The 17746-nt window shown below is 39.9% G+C and overlaps 1 protein-coding gene across 5 annotated transcripts in view; it reads right to left on the bottom strand.

Moving 5' to 3' along the window:
* The window catches only part of UNC79 (unc-79 homolog, NALCN channel complex subunit), a gene marked incomplete at both ends in the record, with an annotated part of 255665 nt that overhangs the window by 98308 nt on the left and 139611 nt on the right, over window positions 1-17746 (bottom strand). For all 5 annotated transcript variants that reach the window (XM_079699486.1, XM_079699487.1, XM_079699488.1 and 2 more), the window contains 5 exons: window positions 6731-6888; window positions 9050-9198; window positions 9283-9362; window positions 13145-13286; window positions 17298-17525. In XM_079699486.1, the coding sequence (XP_079555612.1) occupies window positions 6731-6888; window positions 9050-9198; window positions 9283-9362; window positions 13145-13286; window positions 17298-17525 (757 nt within the window). The remainder of the gene's footprint in view (window positions 1-6730; window positions 6889-9049; window positions 9199-9282; window positions 9363-13144; window positions 13287-17297; window positions 17526-17746) is intronic.

Here is a 17746-nt window from a genome sequence, read left to right as displayed (position 1 = left end):
TGAAGGTTCATGAAATGAGATGGCATTTATCTTATTTTATTTTTTTAAACATCTTTATTGGAGTATAATTGCTTTACAGTGGTGTGTTAGTTTCTGCTTTATAACAAAGTGAATCAGCTATACATATACATATATCCCCATATCTCCTCCCTCTTGCGTCTCCCTCCCACCCTCCCTATTCCACCCCTCTACATGGTCACAAAGCACCGAGCTGATCTCCCTGTGCTATGCAGCTGCTTCCCACTAGCAATCTATTTTACGTTTGGTAGTGTATATATGTCCATGCCACTCTCTCACTTCATCCCAGCTTACCCTTCCCACTCCCTGTGTCCTCAAGTCAATTCTCTACATCTGTGCCTTTATTCCTGTCCTGTCCCTGGGTTCTTCAGAACCTTTTTTTTTTTTTAGATTCCATATATATGTGTTAACATACAGTATTTGTTTTTCTCTTTCTGACCTTCACTCTGTATGACAGACTCTTGGTCCATCCACCTCACTGCAAATAACTCAATTTTGTTTCTTTTTATGGCTGAGTAATATTCCATTGTATATATGTGCCACATCTTCTTTATCCATTCATCTGTCGATGGACACTTAGGTTGCTTCCATGTCCTGGCTACTGTAAATAGAGCTGCAATGAACATTGTGGTACATGACTCTTTTTGAATTATGGTTTTCTCAAGGTATATGCCCAGTAGTGGGATTGCTGGGTAATATGGTAGTTCTATTTTTAGTTTCTTAAGGAACCTCCATACTGTTCTCCATAGTGGCTGTATCAATTTACATTCCCACCAATAGTGCAAGAGGGTTCCTTTTTCTCCACACCCTCTCCAGCATTTACTGTTTGTAGATTTTTTGATGATGGCCATTCTGATGGGTGTGAGGTGATACCTCATTGTAGTTTTGATTTGCATTTCTCTAATGATTAGTGATGTTGAGCATTCTTTCATGTGTTTGTTGGTAATCTGTATATCTTCTTTGGAGAAATGTCTATTTAAGTCTTCTGCCCTTTTTTGGTTTGGGTTGTTTGTTTTTTTGACATTGAGCTGCATGAGCTGCTTGTAAATTCTGGAGATTAGGAGATTAATCCTTTGTCAGCTGCTTCATTTGCAAACATTTTCTCCCATTCTGAGGGATGCCTTTTCATCTTGTTTATGGTTTCCTTTGCTGTGCAAAAGCTTTTAAGTTTCATTAGGTCCCATTTGTTTATTTTTGTTTTCATTTCCATATCTCTAGGAGGTGGGTCAAAAAGGATCTTGCTGTGATTTATGTCATAGAGTGTTCTGCCTATGTTTTTGTTTTTGGTTTTTTTTTTGCGGTATGCGGGCCTCTCACTGTTGTGGCCTCTCCCGTTGTGGTGCACAGGCTCCGGATGCACAGGCTCAGCGGCCATGGCTCACAGGCCCAGCCGCTCCGCAGCATGTGGGATCTTCCCGGACCGGGGCATGAACCCGTGTCCCCTGCATCGGCAGGAGGACTCTCAACCACTGCGCCACCAGGGAAGCCCCTGCCTATGTTTTTCTCTAACAGTTTTATAGTGTCTGGCCTTACATTTAGGTCTTTCATCCATTTTGAGTTTATTTTTGTGTATGGTGTTAGGGAGTGTTCTAATTTCATTCTTTCACATGTAGCTGTCCAGTTTTCCCAGCACCACTTATTGAAGAGGCTGTCTTTTCTCCATTGTATATTCTTGCCTCCTTTAAAAAAAAAAATAAGTTGACCATATGTGCGTGGGTTTTTCTCTGGGCTTTCTATCCTGTTCCATTGATCTATATTTCTGTTTTTGTGCCAGTACCATACTGTCTTGATTATTGTAGCTTTGTAGTATAGTCTGAAGGCAGAGAGCCTGATTCCTCCAGCTCCATTTTTCTTTCTCAGGATTGCTCTGGCTGTTTGGGGTGTTTTGTGTTTCCATACAAATTGTGAAATTTTTTGTTCTACTTCTGTGAAAAATGCCATTGGTAGTTTGATAGGGATTGCATTGATTCTGTAGATTGCTTTGGGTAGTATAGTCATTTTCACAATGTTGTTTCTTCCAATCCAAGACATGGCCTATCTCTCCATCTGTTTGTATCATCTTTAATTTCTTTCATCTTTCTTATAGTTTTCTGCATACCGGTCTTTTTATCTCCCTAGGTAGGCTTATTCCTAGGTATTTTATTCTTTTTGTTGCAGTGGTAAATGGGAGTGTTTCCCTAATTTGTCTTTCAGATTTTTCATCATTAGTGTATAGGAATGCAAGAGATTTCTGTGCATTAATTTTGTATCCTGCAACTTTATGAAATTCATTCATTAGCTCTAGTAGTTTTCTGGTAGCATCTTTAGGATTCTCTATGTATAGTATCATGTCACCTGCAAACAGTGACAGCTTTACTTCTTCTTTTCCGAGTTGGATTCCTTTTATTTCTTTTTTCTTCTCTCATTGCTGTGGCTAATACCTCCAAAACTATGTTTAATAATAGCAGTCAGAGTGGACAACCTTGTCTTGTTCCTGATCTTAGTGGAAATGGTTTCAGTTTTTCACCATGAAGAATGATGTTGGTTGTGGGTTTGTCATATATGGCCTTTATTATGTTGAGGTAAGTTCCCTCTATGCCTACTTTCTGGAGGGTTTTTATCATAAATGAGTGTTGAATTTTGTCAAAAGCTTTTTCTGCATCTATTAAGATGATCATATGGTTTTTCTCCTTCAATTTTTTAATGTGGTGTATCGCATTGATTGATTTGCATATATTGAAGAATCCTTGCACTCCTGGGATAAACCCCACTTGATCATGGTGTAGGATCCTTTTAATATGTTGTTGGATTATGTTTGCTAGTATTTTGTTGAGGATTTTTGCACCTATGTTCATCGGTGATATTGGCCTGTAGTTTTCTTTCTTTGTGACATCTTTGTCTGGTTTTGGCATCAGGGTGATGGTGGCCTCATGGAATGAGTTTGGGTGTGTTCCTCCCTCTGCTATATTTTGGAAGAGTTTGAGAAGGATAGGTGTTAGCTCTTTTCTAAATGTTTGGTAGAATTCGCCTGTGAAGCCATCTGGTCCTGGGCTTTTGTTTGTTGGAAGATTTTTAATCACAGTCTCAATTTCCGTGCTTGTCATTGGTCTGTTTATATTTTCTATTTCTTCCTGGTTCAGTCTCAGAAAGCTGTGCTTTTCTAAGAATATGTCCATTTCTTCCAGGTTGTCCATTTTATTGGCATATCGTTGCTTGTAGTAATCTCTCATGATCCTCTGTATTTCTGCAGTGTCAGTTGTTACTTCTCCTTTTTCATTTCTAATTCTGTTGATTTGAGTCATCTCTCTTTTTTTCTTGATGAGTCTGGCTAATGGTTTATCACTTTTGTTTATCTTCTCAAAGAACAAGCTTTACTTTTATTGATCTTTGCTATCGTTTTTGTCATTTCTTTTTCATTTATTTCTGATCTGATCTTCATGATTTCTTTCCTTCTGCTAACTTTGGGCTTTTTTTGTTCTTCTTTCTCTAATTGCTTTAGGTGTAAGATTAGGTTGTTTATTTGAGATGTTTCTTGTTTCTTGAGGTAGGATTACATTGCTATAAACTTCCCTCTTAGGGCTTCCCTGGTGGCGCAGTGGTTGAGAGTCCGCCTGCCAATGCAGGGGACATGGGTTCGTGTCCCGGTCTGGGAAGACCCCACGTGCTGTGGAGCGGCTGGGCCTGTGAGCCGTGGCCACAGAGCCTGCGTGTCCGGAGCCTGTGCTCTGCAACGGGAGAGGCCACAACAGTGAGAGGCCCGCGTACTGCAAAAAAAAAAACAAAAAAAAACTTCCCTCTTAGAACTGCTTTTGCTGCATCCCATAGATTTTGGGTCATCGTATTTTCATTGTCATTTGTTTCTAGGTATTTTTTGATTTCCTCTTTGATTTCTTCAGTGATCTCTTGGTTATTAAGTAGTGTATTGTTTAGCCTCCATGTGTTTGTATTTTTTACAGATTTTTTTCCTGTAATTGATATCTAGTCTCATAGCACTGTGGTCAGAAAGGATACTTGGTATGATTTCAATTTTCTTAAATTCACCAAGGCTTGATTTGTGACCCAAGATATGATCTATCCTGGAGAATGTTCCATGAGTACTTGAGAAGAAAGTGTATTCTGCTGTTTTTGGATGGAATGTCCTATAAATATCAATTAAATCCATCTTGTTTAATGTATCATTTAAAGCTTGTGTTTCCTTACTTAGTTTCATTTTGGATGATCTGTCCATTGGTGAAAATGGGGTGTTAAAGTCCCCTACTATGATTGTGTTACTGTCGATTTCCCCTTTTATGGCTGTTAGCATTTGCCTTATGTATTGAGGTGCTCCTATGTTGGGTGCATGAATATTTACAATTGGTATATCTTCTTCTTGGATCGATCCCTTGATCATTATGTAGTGTCCTTCTTTGTCTCTTGTAATAGTCTTTATTTTAAAGTCTATTTTGTCTGATATGAGAATTGCTACTCCAGCTTTCTTTTGATTTCCATTTGCATGGAATATCTTTTTCCATCCCCTCACTTTCAGTCTGTATGTGTCCCTAGGTCTGAAGTGGGTCTCTTGTAGACAGCATATATATGGCTCTTGTTTTTGTATCCATTCAGCCAGTCTATGGCTTTGGTTGGAGCATTTAATCCATTTACATTTAAGGTAATTATCAGTATGTATGTTCCTATTACCATTTTCTTAATTGTTTTGTGTTTGTTATTGTAGGTCTTTTCCTTCTCTTGTGTTTCCTGCCTAGAGAAGTTCCTTTAGCATTTGTTGTAAAGCTGGTTTGGTGGTGGTGAATTCTCTTAGCTTTTGCTTGTCTGTAAAGCTTTTAATTTCTCTGTCGAATCTGAATAAGATCCTTGCTGGGTAGAGTAATCTTGGTTGTAGGTTTTTCCCTTTCATCACTTTAAATATGTCCTGCCACTCTCTTCTGGCTTGCAGAGTTTCTGCTAAAAGATCAGCTGTTAACCTTATGGGGATTCCCTTGTATGTTATTTGTTGCTTTTCCCTTGCTGATTTTAATATTTTTTTCTTTGCATTTAATTTTTGATAGTTTGATTAATATGTGTCTTGGCGTGTTTCTCCTTGGATTTATCCTGCATGGGACTCTCTGCGCTTCCTGGACTTGATTAACTATTCCTTTCCCATATTAGGGAAGCTTTCAACTATCTCTTCAAATATTTTCTCCGTGCATTTCTTTTTCTCTTCTTCTTCTGGGACCCCTATATAATTCGAATGTTGGTGCATTTAATGTTGTCCCAGAGGTCTCTAAGACTGTCCTCAATTCTTTTCATTCTTTTTTCTTTATTCTGCTCTGCAGTAGTTATTTCCACTATTTTATCTTCCAGGTCACTTATCCGTTCTTCTGCCTCAGTTATTCTGCAATTGATTCCTTCTAGAGAGTTTTTAATGTCATTTACTGTGTTGTTCATCATTGTTTGGGAGGTGGCATTTAAATGGAACCTTGAATAGAAGAGGATTTCAGATGGAGAGCACAGAATGGCCAACACATGGATGAAGGGAAACAGGAAGCAATGGAGAAATAGCAATGGTATATGTAGAAAGAAGAGTGGGAAATGAGGCTGCAAACACTTGCAGTTAGATCATGGAAAACTCTGAATGCCAGTTTAAGGAGCCTGAACTTTATTCTCTGGGCACCAAAAACCCATTAAAATTTTTTGAGTAGAAAAGCAACATAATCGGAGCTGTGGTTCAGAAGATTAATTTGGCAATAATCTAATCCTTAAATTGTAATGAAAGAGCATAGTTAAATATTTACCTGCCTTATTTGTATTCAGATGCCTATAAAATGTGGCCAATACCATGTAGACTTTTGCTAGAAAGTTTTACTCTAATTTCATACCACATCATGTGCTATCACATAAATAAACCAGCCCCTGGGATTCAAGGGGCATTAAAAGCAAGAACTCTTTGAGGTGGTCAGATATTAGGGAACTGAGTAGTTAACTCACCTGATGGAACTTCCATTTCTCTGCTAAATTTTTGAGACACTAAAATATATGAAACCATTCTGATAAGGCACAGGTTAGTATGCCAACCCTGCCTGCTGCCCCCTGAGACTGGGAGTACCAGCAGATTAGGGTGACAGTGAGACCAGCAGATGTAAGACTAAGAAAACACATCCCAATTCCTTCCTTACCATGTTCCTCTGGGAACTTGCCATTCTAAGCACTAGGAATTATACCCATCACTGCACCAGATCTGGTCACTGATGCTCCAATGGCAAGAGTACAACAGCAGAGCTTCTCACATTTCACTGAATTACCTGGAGAACTTGTTAGAAAATATAGATTTTTGGCCTCACCTCCTGAGATTCTGATTCAGTAGGTCTAGGATGAGGCCCTAAAATCTGCATTTTTAACAAACATTCACAGGTACTCAAATGCAAGTAACCTATTAGGTGACTACATAATTTATTATTCAAGCCAGGACCCATCTGAGAGTCAACAAGGGTGCAATTAATAAATACACCTGGACAACAGGCATGAACTAGGACTATCTCAGACAAACCTAGACATGGTCAACCTACCTAAGGACCACTCTGACAAATTCTATTATCAAGGGAGCTCAACTAAGTAGAGCTATCAAAGAACACTAGCAAGCAGGACAATGCCTTCTAAAAAGAAAGGAGGGAAAGGGAGGGCCAAAAAGAGATGTCATGACTGGACATCTGGTTTACCTTGTGACCCAGAGAGAATTTTTAAGCTAATACAGAGGTACCTGCTTCAAACCTCATCTTCCAGTCTTTGCTGTTGAAATTGCCATTTATGATTGTCCAAAAGATGTCAGCACCATGAGGAAGTGACAAAGCGTGAAGAAGGAGAGGAACTGCCAATGAAGATAGCTGGGAGAATTCAGATTTGACGACTCTCCACAGGCTGGGGAATCAAGAAGAAGGAAAGTGGTTACAGTTATGATAATCTTCCTAGGAAAAGAATCTTATTATATTAGTTTGTGGGAAGTATAGTTAACAGAGGGCTGGTAGGGATGCTTTTGGTGAAATTCCATTCATTCACAAGAGTATAACCCTTGGAAAACCGTTCCTATGCTCTTTTCCTATGTTAATTTTTTTAAAGAAATTACTTTTATGTAATAACATAGGAGAACCCTACCAGTTAATAGTGCATTTTTAACATAAAAATTAAAAACTGTATATTATAAATGCAGGTACATAAATGAACAATGACTGTTAAATAATAACTGATATCAGTTACATTAAGATGATGGGGTGATAAGTGATTTTTTAAATTTTTCTTATAGTGAACATCTGGAGAATTGTGTTGGTTTTGTTTGCCCAGCAGCCTTTTCCTCTTATTCTAGCAAAGAACAACTCTTTTTCTATTAAGAACAGCCTCTCCACCAACTGGCAGGGCTATCAATCAAGTTCCCCCACCTTCTCTATCCTAATAATGAACACAAAACCCAGGGTGATCAAAATACTTCAATGTCATGAAGAGTGATTAGTCCAGGGGTGGGCATGTGACCCAAGCATGAGAGTGCTAGCATCCTTTTTCCAGGTTTTGATATGTACTCTGAAATCTCAAGAATGAAGTGTAATGTCGATCTAGGGCTGCTAGCAACCCTCTCTCTTTCCCACCTCACAGGAACAGCCTAAGGAGAAGAAGCCAACACAGAGAGAACTAGGCTAAGTGATGGGGATGGAGAAAGGGGCGGGGAAAGAGAGAGAGAAAAAAACAGAAAGAGAGAGAGGTATCCCTGGTAACATCTTATGAGTACTTGCCATTCTTAAAACCAGACTACTAGTGGTCAAAAACATACCTTAGCAAGTTGAAGCTAAGTCCCTATCATTGTATGCCAGAATAGTGCTGAATATATATTTCTAGTAATAATGTTTTCAAAATTTTATTCAATTATTTAAAGTATGCCTTTTATTTCTTTTTGTTTTGTTTTATTTTGTTTTGTTTTCTATTTGGCTCCAGAATTAATATCAGAATCGAAACTATGTTCGACTTTAAAAACTTATAATGCAGCACTAAGAGAAAGGAGAAGTGACACATTATCTCCATTTTACAGAGAACATATTGAGGTACATGTCACTAGAGAGCCTTGTTTTTGAGAAAACGTACCAAAGCTATGGAATGAAAAGCAGTAACTTTCAAACACTGTGTGCTTCATCTTAATAGTAGAAATCAGACAAATATAGATCTAATCCCAATCCTGCCATTAATTAGCTGTGTAACTAAGTGTAAATTTCTTAACTTCTCTGAACTTTTGTTTCCCCCCAATGCTGGTTGTATTAAATGAAATGATATATAGTACTTAACACATAGTAGGTACTCAAAAAGCTTGAGCTACTGTTATCATTGTATGATGAAGGATGATGATGCTTCCAGAGCACAACAGTAGGTCTTATATAAGAAGAATGTCCAAAAAATTGCCCTCATGGAGCTTGCAATTTAGTTGAAGGAGGCAAAGCATATATATATATATATATATATATATATGTACAGCACTAGTAGAAAACCGTCTCAGTGACAAAAAATTCTGGATTTGGCCAGTAACATATAGCTCTCCCAGTTCTCTAAGGCAGTCTTGTTTGAAAAATGGAAGAGCGTCCCTTCCCCAAATCCCTACATTGTCCACCATGGCTTTTGTGTCAGGGTGGTACTTTGGGGGAAAAACCTGGGCTACAAAGCCCAAAGGCTGAGGCAGAGATCCCACGGCATCAGCAATCCAAATGGCCTGGGTACATATTTGGTAGAGATCGCTTTAACAACAAAAGTCAGCCCACCTAGAGTACACAATATTCTTAAGCCATCTAACAACTGAAAGGCATAAAATAATCCTTATTTTGCCTTTTCTACTTCTAAAGTACCTAGCAAAGACAATTACTATTCTTCATATTGACATACTCAAAAATTAGACTACATAAAAGAAATAAAAGTAGTTTCCATAGGTAATTAGCCTGTGCTGGCTAAGAGAAATAACCCAATGAGTTGGTAAGTCTTATTCTAAAATTGATTTTCACAGATAAAAGCCTAAAATATGAACAAACAAAAAACTACTAGAAAGACATACCTTGCAATCAACATATGATCCTGAATATAGGCTAAAAATTGAGGATGATCTTTTCTAGCACTGTATAAACACTCTCCATGTAGACAGAGGATCTTCAGGCAATTGAGCATATTAAAAAGAATGTCTGGCTCTTCAAACTTGGCCATTTCCTATGCAAAGAACCACGAGTTTACTGAGTTATCTAAAATGGCAATGCTACTAAATATAATATTCAAATATTTCAAAAAACATACCTGGAAAATGGTGTATATTAGTCTCAGAGTTACTGGAAGCTGTTGGTAGCAAAACTTTCTTTCAGTATCATTCTTTATTGCTGGGAAGAAATAATTGCACAAAGGTTAGCATAACTCCTTACCCACACCGTTCATGAATTGATCAAGACCGTAAAACAAAGAGGAGTAAAAATAAAAATAGAATATATTAAAAAGTGCTCATGGGGCTTCCCTGGTGGCGCAGTGGTTGAGAGTCCGCCTGCCGGTGCAGGGGAGGCGGGTTCGTGCCCCGGTCTGGGAGGATCCCACATGCCGCGGAGCGGCTGGGCCCGTGAGCCATGGCCGCTGGGCCTGTGCGTCCGGAGCCTGTGCTCCGCAACGGGAGAGGCCACAACAGTGAGAGGCCCACATACCGCAAAAAAAAAAAAAAAAAAAAAAAGTGCTCATGTAATGTGTTTATTTGTCCTCCAAGGTAGCATATATCCTTTCCATGATGCAAGTGCAGGAAACCTTCTAGATTTAGGATCCTCAGCTTCCACCTTCCACTGTGTATTCAGATGTCTTTGATTCCCTGAAGCAACCCCAGCCCAGCCCTATGCTCCTGTGGGCAGCTATTTCTGCTGATACCTGGAAGGGGCTTAGAGCCTGCTGAGGTTTGCCTTCCTAACTGAAAGGGAGATAAGCGGGTATTAAAGAGAGATATGCAACTTATATTAGCACCTAAGGAGGGATTTACGCCAGGACTCAAGTGTACAATATTCACACATGCACAGGACTCCCATGTGCAAAAAGGGAGCCTTTTAAAGAAGTTGAGCATATTCAAATCAGAACTACTCATGGTTTTATCTTCTTGTGAGGAGCTCTAAAAAGACCTTTGGGGACTTCCCTGGTGGCTCAGTGGTTAAGAATCCGCCTGCCGATGCAGGGGACACGGGTTTGATCCCTGGACCGGGAAGATCTCACATGCGGCAGAGCAGCTGAGCCTGTGAGCCACCACTACTGAGCCTACGTGCCACAGCTACTGAGCCCACGTGCTGTAACTACTGAAGCCCAAGCACCTACAGCCTGTGCTCCACAACAAGAGAAGCCACCGCAATGAGAAGCCCGTGCACTGCAAAGAAGAGTAGCCACCGCTCACCGCAACTAGAGAAAGCCTGTGAGCAGCAACAAAGACCCAACACAGCCAAAAATAAATAAATAAATAAATATATTAAAAATAAGTAAATAAATAAATAAAAAGACTTTTGCCTCTATAGTGGGTAGTGGTGGTGTATTTTACATGAGGCATGCTAGAGAAAAGAATTCAAAAGTTAACCAGATACAGAAACTAATGTAAAATGTTTTCAAATCACCATTATAAGTTTTGGCAATTCCTAGGATCAGAGACAGAGAGTCAAACCCTCTTGGTGTATATACTAGTTTATTGGGGATCTTCCACTCCAATGTATTTTAAATACTTGTTATCAGCACTAAACTCTATTTTGTCTAGCATGAAAAAATTTTTTAACATTTTTAGTGGAGGACATCTCTGACTGCTATAAGGAATAGGCACCAGGCCACAAAACGCAGAAACAGGAAATACTCTAGAATAAGAGAGGGAAACCACTGAACATGTGTCAGTAGAGCACCTATCTATTCTCTGACAGAGGACCTCAAGACCAACAGCTGAAGACCTACAAAGCAGAAGCAGGGTCAGCGTGCTTAGCAGCCAGGAAGGCCGGTCTTGGAAGAAAATTCCTCTTCCCTGAGGAGACAAGTGATAACTGTGTCCTGTAAGACAGCAGAAAGTAAAAGAAGGAAAACAGACCAGAAGATGTGACCAGAGCCTGAAGTAGTGTCTGGGGGAGATGAATAGAGCAAATGTTTAAATAAGTGGAGTTTACAACAATTAAGCAAAGGAAAGAGTAATTTATAAAAACAAATTGCTTAATTTTAACCACTGTTCAAATAAAATGTTACATATAAATTAAAATGGTAGTTAATTGATTTGTGTGCTATGTCAGGTTTAAAAATATATATTTATATCTAAAGAGTACAGGTTATTGGATCGTAAGTGAAATCGTTGCTTCCCTTAGGCATCAATGCCTGATAGAAACATGGCCCTGGGATCTAGTCTCAACCCTGCCGCTAACTAGTTGTACAACAGTTGGGTTTCCAATTTCCAGTCCCCCACCCCCAAATATGCCCAGAATCAGGGGTGAGCAGGTGGAACTCATTTCATTTTGTGTTTCAGCTCCTCAGATGACCCTGATGCTCTGTTACAGGTTTGAAATCATGTTAAGCATAAAGAATAAATCAGGGCTTCCCTGGTGGCGCAGTGGTTGAGAATCCGCCTGCCGATGCAGGGGACACGGGTTCGTGCCCCGGTCCAGGAAGATCCCACATGCCGCGGAGCGGCTGGACCCGTGAGCCATGGCCGCTGAGCCTGCGCGTCCGGAGCCTGTGCTCCACAACGGGAGAGGCCACAACAGTGAGAGGCCCACGTACCGCAAAAAAAAAAAAAAAGCATAAATCAGGAATGAATAACTTGTGCTATATGACCATGGGCAAGTTGCTTAACCCATCCTGCATGCACTTTCCTCATCTACAAAGTGAGAAGGCTGACCTAGATCAGCAGGTTTCAAATTCCTTGCTATGAAATCCTTTGTTGAAAGAGAATCTTACTTAGAACTCTAACATAGGAAATAGCACAAGTCAGAACACTCTGGTTGAAGCAGGGTGGGGAGCCTGGGTCTTTATCATTTGCCCACATGTTCTCACCAATTGCCACCCCAATTAAGGAAGGGCAAAAGGAAACAACACAGAGATTTACAACTCCAAGTACACACTGAAAACCAATGAAGTAGGTTATCTCAGGTGTTCCCTCACCTAAGTTTCAATGGTTCTAAATAGTGTGAGGCAACATATACAGCCTCAACTATTTACACAATCATGCTGAAGCAGTTAGTTTCAACCAAGCATTTTGTACTAATGATGTAGTTACCTTGGTCTGATAAGACACCCCGTGACTTGCAACAAGCCCCACAAAACAGCCACATAATAACGTTTGCTGTTCACTGAAGAAATGATGGAAAGCTTCCCAAACTTTGGTTCTGGGGAGTAGGCTCCCCAGGGACCAGGTATTCTAACAATTCAGGATAGTGGAAGCAAGAAGATACAAATTCTGAGAGTGTCACAGTGCAGATCCAGAAACCAGGTTTTCTCAGAGGCACGTGGAGTCCCATCCTAAATTCCTGAAACTCCTTCAGAGTTTGAGGAGCTGGAGATGATTCCAGGCCTGCCTGCCATCTTGTTGGTCCAAATTCGCCTACATAAAGCCTTTAAGCAAAGTAGAAAGAGGTCACCTCTCTTCCCAGCTCTCAGCAGAGCCAACTAGCCTTAGAGTACGACTTGTACAGCTATTCACGGTGAGCCCATCCAGGGTCACAGCCAAGCCCCTGGGGCTCAGAAGCTGCACGAGCTCAACTTTGGTCACCTCTATCCAAAAACACTGTGCTTTGGCCAAATGCCCTGAGTGGCTATCAAGAGTGTTGGGGGCCTCCACTTGGGCCCTTCAGCCTCGGTTCACAGCTACTTCTCCACAGAGAACGTGATTCACTGTATGTAGAGGTGATGCTTTCACGGACAGGGTAGGTTTTTAAGGAGAGCAAGCTCCTGCTGCCAGAAATATGCCCAGTGACCTCTCTTCTATGAGAAGCACAACCTGGATCTGTTCACTTCATCATCCTGAGAGAAATGGTTCACGTGCACAAGTCCGTACTGAGGAACCCGAGTCTGAGCCTGCCCAAGCCGATGGTGATCTAAGAAATCTGGGTTCTGAGTGTTAGACCTGTGCAAACTGGGATGTGCACACCTCTCTCCCCATCAGCCAGAGTTCACCTACCAGCATGTTCCATGGGCTTGGTGCGATTGCCTGGGTTCTCCTCATGCTTAGTTGCTGGATTCTCCTCCTCCTCACCTTCCGGGCCTATAATAAACTCTGGTCTGGAAGAAAGGAGGCTATCCTCAAGGCTGTCTGTGGGCTCCTGAAACAAATATGACAAGCAGCCAGATGAGCAGCCCTTTGGGGATGTAAAGAATGGTTCCACTTAGTTCAGCAAAGATGGATGAGTGCCTGCTGTGTCCCAGGCCCTGTGCTGAGCCCCAGAGGGCAAACGCATGTGCCTCCATAGAGACTTGAGTTTATTGCCATAATGGTTAAAGGAAATTTGGATCAGCTGTTTTCTGAAATATTTTCATTCCCTTAAAATAAATATGGAAAACATCTCAAAAACATTGTTAAATCTTCCTAGGCCTGCTTTCTCATCTCTGCTGTAATCCCTGTGAGCATGTCCCACTTGCCAGGTGATTCCAATCCATGCTCATTTTGTTTAATCACAGCACTTAATTAGCAGAGAATAATAAGGGGTTCACACCAATATATTTAGATACAAATACTGGGTGCTGGGGGAAGTCAAATTTTTAGGAGCAAGAAATTTCTATAATATGTGAGTTAAAGAGAGCAAGGTATGGCAACCCAGGTGTCCATCAACAGATGAACAGATAGACAAAATGCATACAATGGCATATTATTCACCCTTGAAAAGGAAGGAAATTCTGACACATGCTACAACATGAATGGACTTTGAGGACATTATGCTAAGTGAAATAAGCCAGTCAAAAAAGGACAAATTTTCTTTTTTAACATCTTTATTGGAGTATAATTGCTTTACAGTGTTGTGTTAGTTTCTGCTGTATAACAAAGTGAATCAGCTATATGCATATGTATATCCCCATATCCCCTCCCTCTTGCATCTCTCTCCCACCCTCTCTGTCCCACCCATCTAGGTGGACACACAGCACCAAGCTAATCTCCCTGTGCTATGCGGTTGCTTCCCACTAGCTATGATTTTACATTTGGTAGTGTATATATGTCCATGCCACTCTCTCACTTTGTCTCAGCTTACCCTTCTCCCTCCCCATGTCCTCAAGTCCATTCTCTATGTCTGCATCTTTATTCCTGTCCTGCCACTAGGTTCTTCAGAGCCTTTTTTTTTTTTTAGATTCCATATATATGTGTTAGCATACGGTATTTGTTTTTCTCTTTCTGTCTTACTTCACTCTGTATGACAGTCTCTAGGTCCAACCACCTCACTACAAATAACTCAATTTCATTTCTTTTTATAGCTGAGTAATAGTCCATTGTATATATGTGCCACATCTTCTTTATCCTTTTGTCTGTCGATGGACATCTAGGTTGCTTCCATGTCCTGGCTATTGTAAATAGAGCTGCAATGAACATTGTGGTACATGACTCTTTTTGAATTATGGTTTTCTCAGGGTATATGCCCAGTAGTAGGATTGCTAGGTCGTATGGTAGTTTTATTTTAGTTTAAAAAGGACAAATATTGGATTATTCCACTTATATGAGGTATCTACAGGAGTCAAACTCATAGAAACAGAAAGTAAAATGGTGGTCTCCAGGGGTTAAGGGGAGGGAGAAATGCGCATTATTGTTCGATGGGTATAGAGTTTCCATTTTGCAAGACAAAAAGATTGGTTGCACAACAATGTGAATATACTTAACACTATATCTGTATGTCTATATATAGATACATAACAAGCTGAAAATTGGGTGAAAAAGATTTAAAGAGAGAGAGAGAATGTACTAGGAATAGCTACTGTTTAAAATATCCATCTCTAGTTATCCTCCTATTCCAGTTTTATTCTCTCTTTCAACTCCCACCTTCAAATATCCTCTTTTAAAATCATCCTCTTTTAGGGGAAAGGTTGGGGGAGGGATAAATTAGGAGTTTGGGGTTAACATATACACAGTACTATATATAAAATAGATAATCAACAAGGACCTACTGCATAGCACAGAGAACTGTGCTCAATGATCTGTAATAACCTATATGGGACAAGAATCTGAAAAAGAATGGATATAGGTATATGTATAACTCAATCACTTTGCTGTACACCTGAAACTAACACAACATTGTAAATCAACTATACTCCAATATAAAATAAAAATTAAAACAAAAAAAATTTTAAATAAATAAAATTTTTAAATATCCTCTTTAGCTAACACTTTAACCAGTAATTACTTTAACCAGTAATTTGAAGAATTACTTGATAGCCAACTGAAAGCAAGAAGGAGGGATGGGATACACGAAGGACACCAAGAAGAAAGAAACCAGTGCTAAAACGGTGTCTGGGAGGGTTCTGAAGAATATCTTTGCCAACTTCACAGTTTTGCTGAGGCTGGCCCTGTTCCTTGGTCACCCATGAACAAGACACTAAATCAAATTATAAACTGAGTTTCATAAAATTCGTTATGGCAAAAAGTTTCCTGCTGCATACACCCAGTTTTCTTCGGCATACACCCAGTAACTCACGTATAATTTTCTGTACATGGAAACATCATCAGCTCCCAAGCCAGAAAACATGGATTTGTCCTCAACTTTTCCATCGCTAAACGCTAACTAAACACCAAGTGCTGTTGATTCTCTTTCCTAAAAATCCGTCAGGTCCACACCTTCTCTTCATCACCACCATCACTGCTTTAGTTAAGGCTCCCCTGTTTCTCTCCTGAGCGACAGCATTACCTTCTGACTAGATACCTGTCCCTGGCCTCCAAATCCTCTAATCTCTCTCCTCCACTGGCAGAATTTCTCAAATTCATCAAATTATTTCACCACCCTGATTAAAATTCTTCAGAATTCCCCCATTGTCGCCAAGACAAAATCCTTACCTCTTAGTTTGGCAGACAGAGCCCTTAATAAGTGTGACTATAAAACCGAGTCTACATTTTACTCCTTTGCCATCCTCCTCGCTGATCTAGCAACGATGAACTACTCATAGTTTCCTGAGTGTATCATCACCCCCTTTCCTCTGTAGCATTTAAACAGAGAGTTTTCTGGGTCTCAACAGTCCTTCTCTCCTATCACCTTCATTTCATTAACTCCACTCCTCCTTCAAATATGCGCTCAGCAGACATCCCCTCCGGGAAGACCTTACCGATCCCCATCACACCTCTAACCTAGATTCATCCTCTCTCTGTCCTCCCATAGCTATCTTGTGCATCTCTTTCTCACTATGCTCATCATGAGCATCTTAGGTTTTTCATTTACATAAACATCTTCCTGATTAGGCTCTAAGCTAGATGATGTTTTCGAACCATCTATTACTGTGACTGCTTTAGACTATATACCCAATGGTGGTGTTAAAAGACCATACTACAGGAACATTATGTTGTGGCAGGTAGGACTAATGAGTTACGTGGGCTGAAAGGTATTTAAAAACTGAAGAAACACTTTACTGCATATATACTATACATCCCCAAAAAAATTTTTAAAAGAAGTCGCTTTCTACCTAGACAAACACTAGGGGAAGAAAAAGAGAAGATGGCGGACACCAGCTCAAATGATTCAGGTTCATCTACTTATGATGCTATGTGGGTATTTTGGTGATGTGTGTATCTTAGATGGAAAATAGACTAAACAGGGAATAACTAATATATGGAGTAGATAATTCATGGCATATATTAGCTGTTCCCTATTTAAACAATTTTCTTAAAAAGTAGAAAATGAAATGAAAGCTTTATTGGTTGTTGATCAAGTCAATGGGTTTTACACACTGAGGTGACCAAGGAATTTTCAGTGTCCATATCCAATCTACTTACTCAATATTTGATGTCTATATTTTGTAGTATTCATTGTTATCTAAACTTTGTAACATAACTTTGTGATAAAAGTTATTTCAAGAATACCAGTAATGCTTTGTATTTATGAAAACTGTATGAACGGATATACTACAACCCTAACTCAAGACTCAAGAATTCTAACTCAAGAATTCTGTGTAATGTAGCTCCATCTCATGTCTCTTTCCAGGAGCCTGAGTTAGCGGAAGGAACAGGGAAACTTTCTTTTAACGCAATCTCACATATAACCCAGCATGGAGCATAAGATAATACTGGAGGAAGACTCCATTACATCATCTACTGCAGTCTTTTATTACCATTAGGCATGGATCATCTCATGTCTTCAACTGCTTACCACCAGCCGGCTTTCTTCTTTGGGAGCCAGTCTCTCCAGGAGCTCACAGGCAAGCTGATAGCAGAGAATACTAGACTGACATAAGTTACACTCAATTGCTTTTTCTTCCTTCTGGCAGGTGTGGGAGCCCCCCCAGGGGGCTTGGAAGACATTGTTTATAATGGAAATAATGTCCTTTGATAAGCTGTGCTCTAAGCCCATCGTGATCCCATCATCTTGTAACTCCATCTGAAAGATACCAAAAAAAGGCCAAAAAAAAAAAAAGAAGAAGGAGTTTGGTCCTTTTGTCCAATATTCCACTGGCACACTAACTGGGGACACTTTTCACTAACTGATGACAATATAAATTATTTAAAGATGATAAGGCTTACAGACCATGAGCATACATTACTTTCCATGGACTCTTCTAAAAAGAATATAAACACAATACAAAGTAATAGGAATTATTT

The sequence above is a fragment of the Hyperoodon ampullatus genome (assembly GCF_949752795.1).
Source record: "Hyperoodon ampullatus genome assembly, chromosome: 3".
NCBI lineage: Eukaryota > Metazoa > Chordata > Mammalia > Artiodactyla > Ziphiidae > Hyperoodon > Hyperoodon ampullatus.
This window is presented reverse-complemented; position numbering and strand designations above follow the sequence as displayed.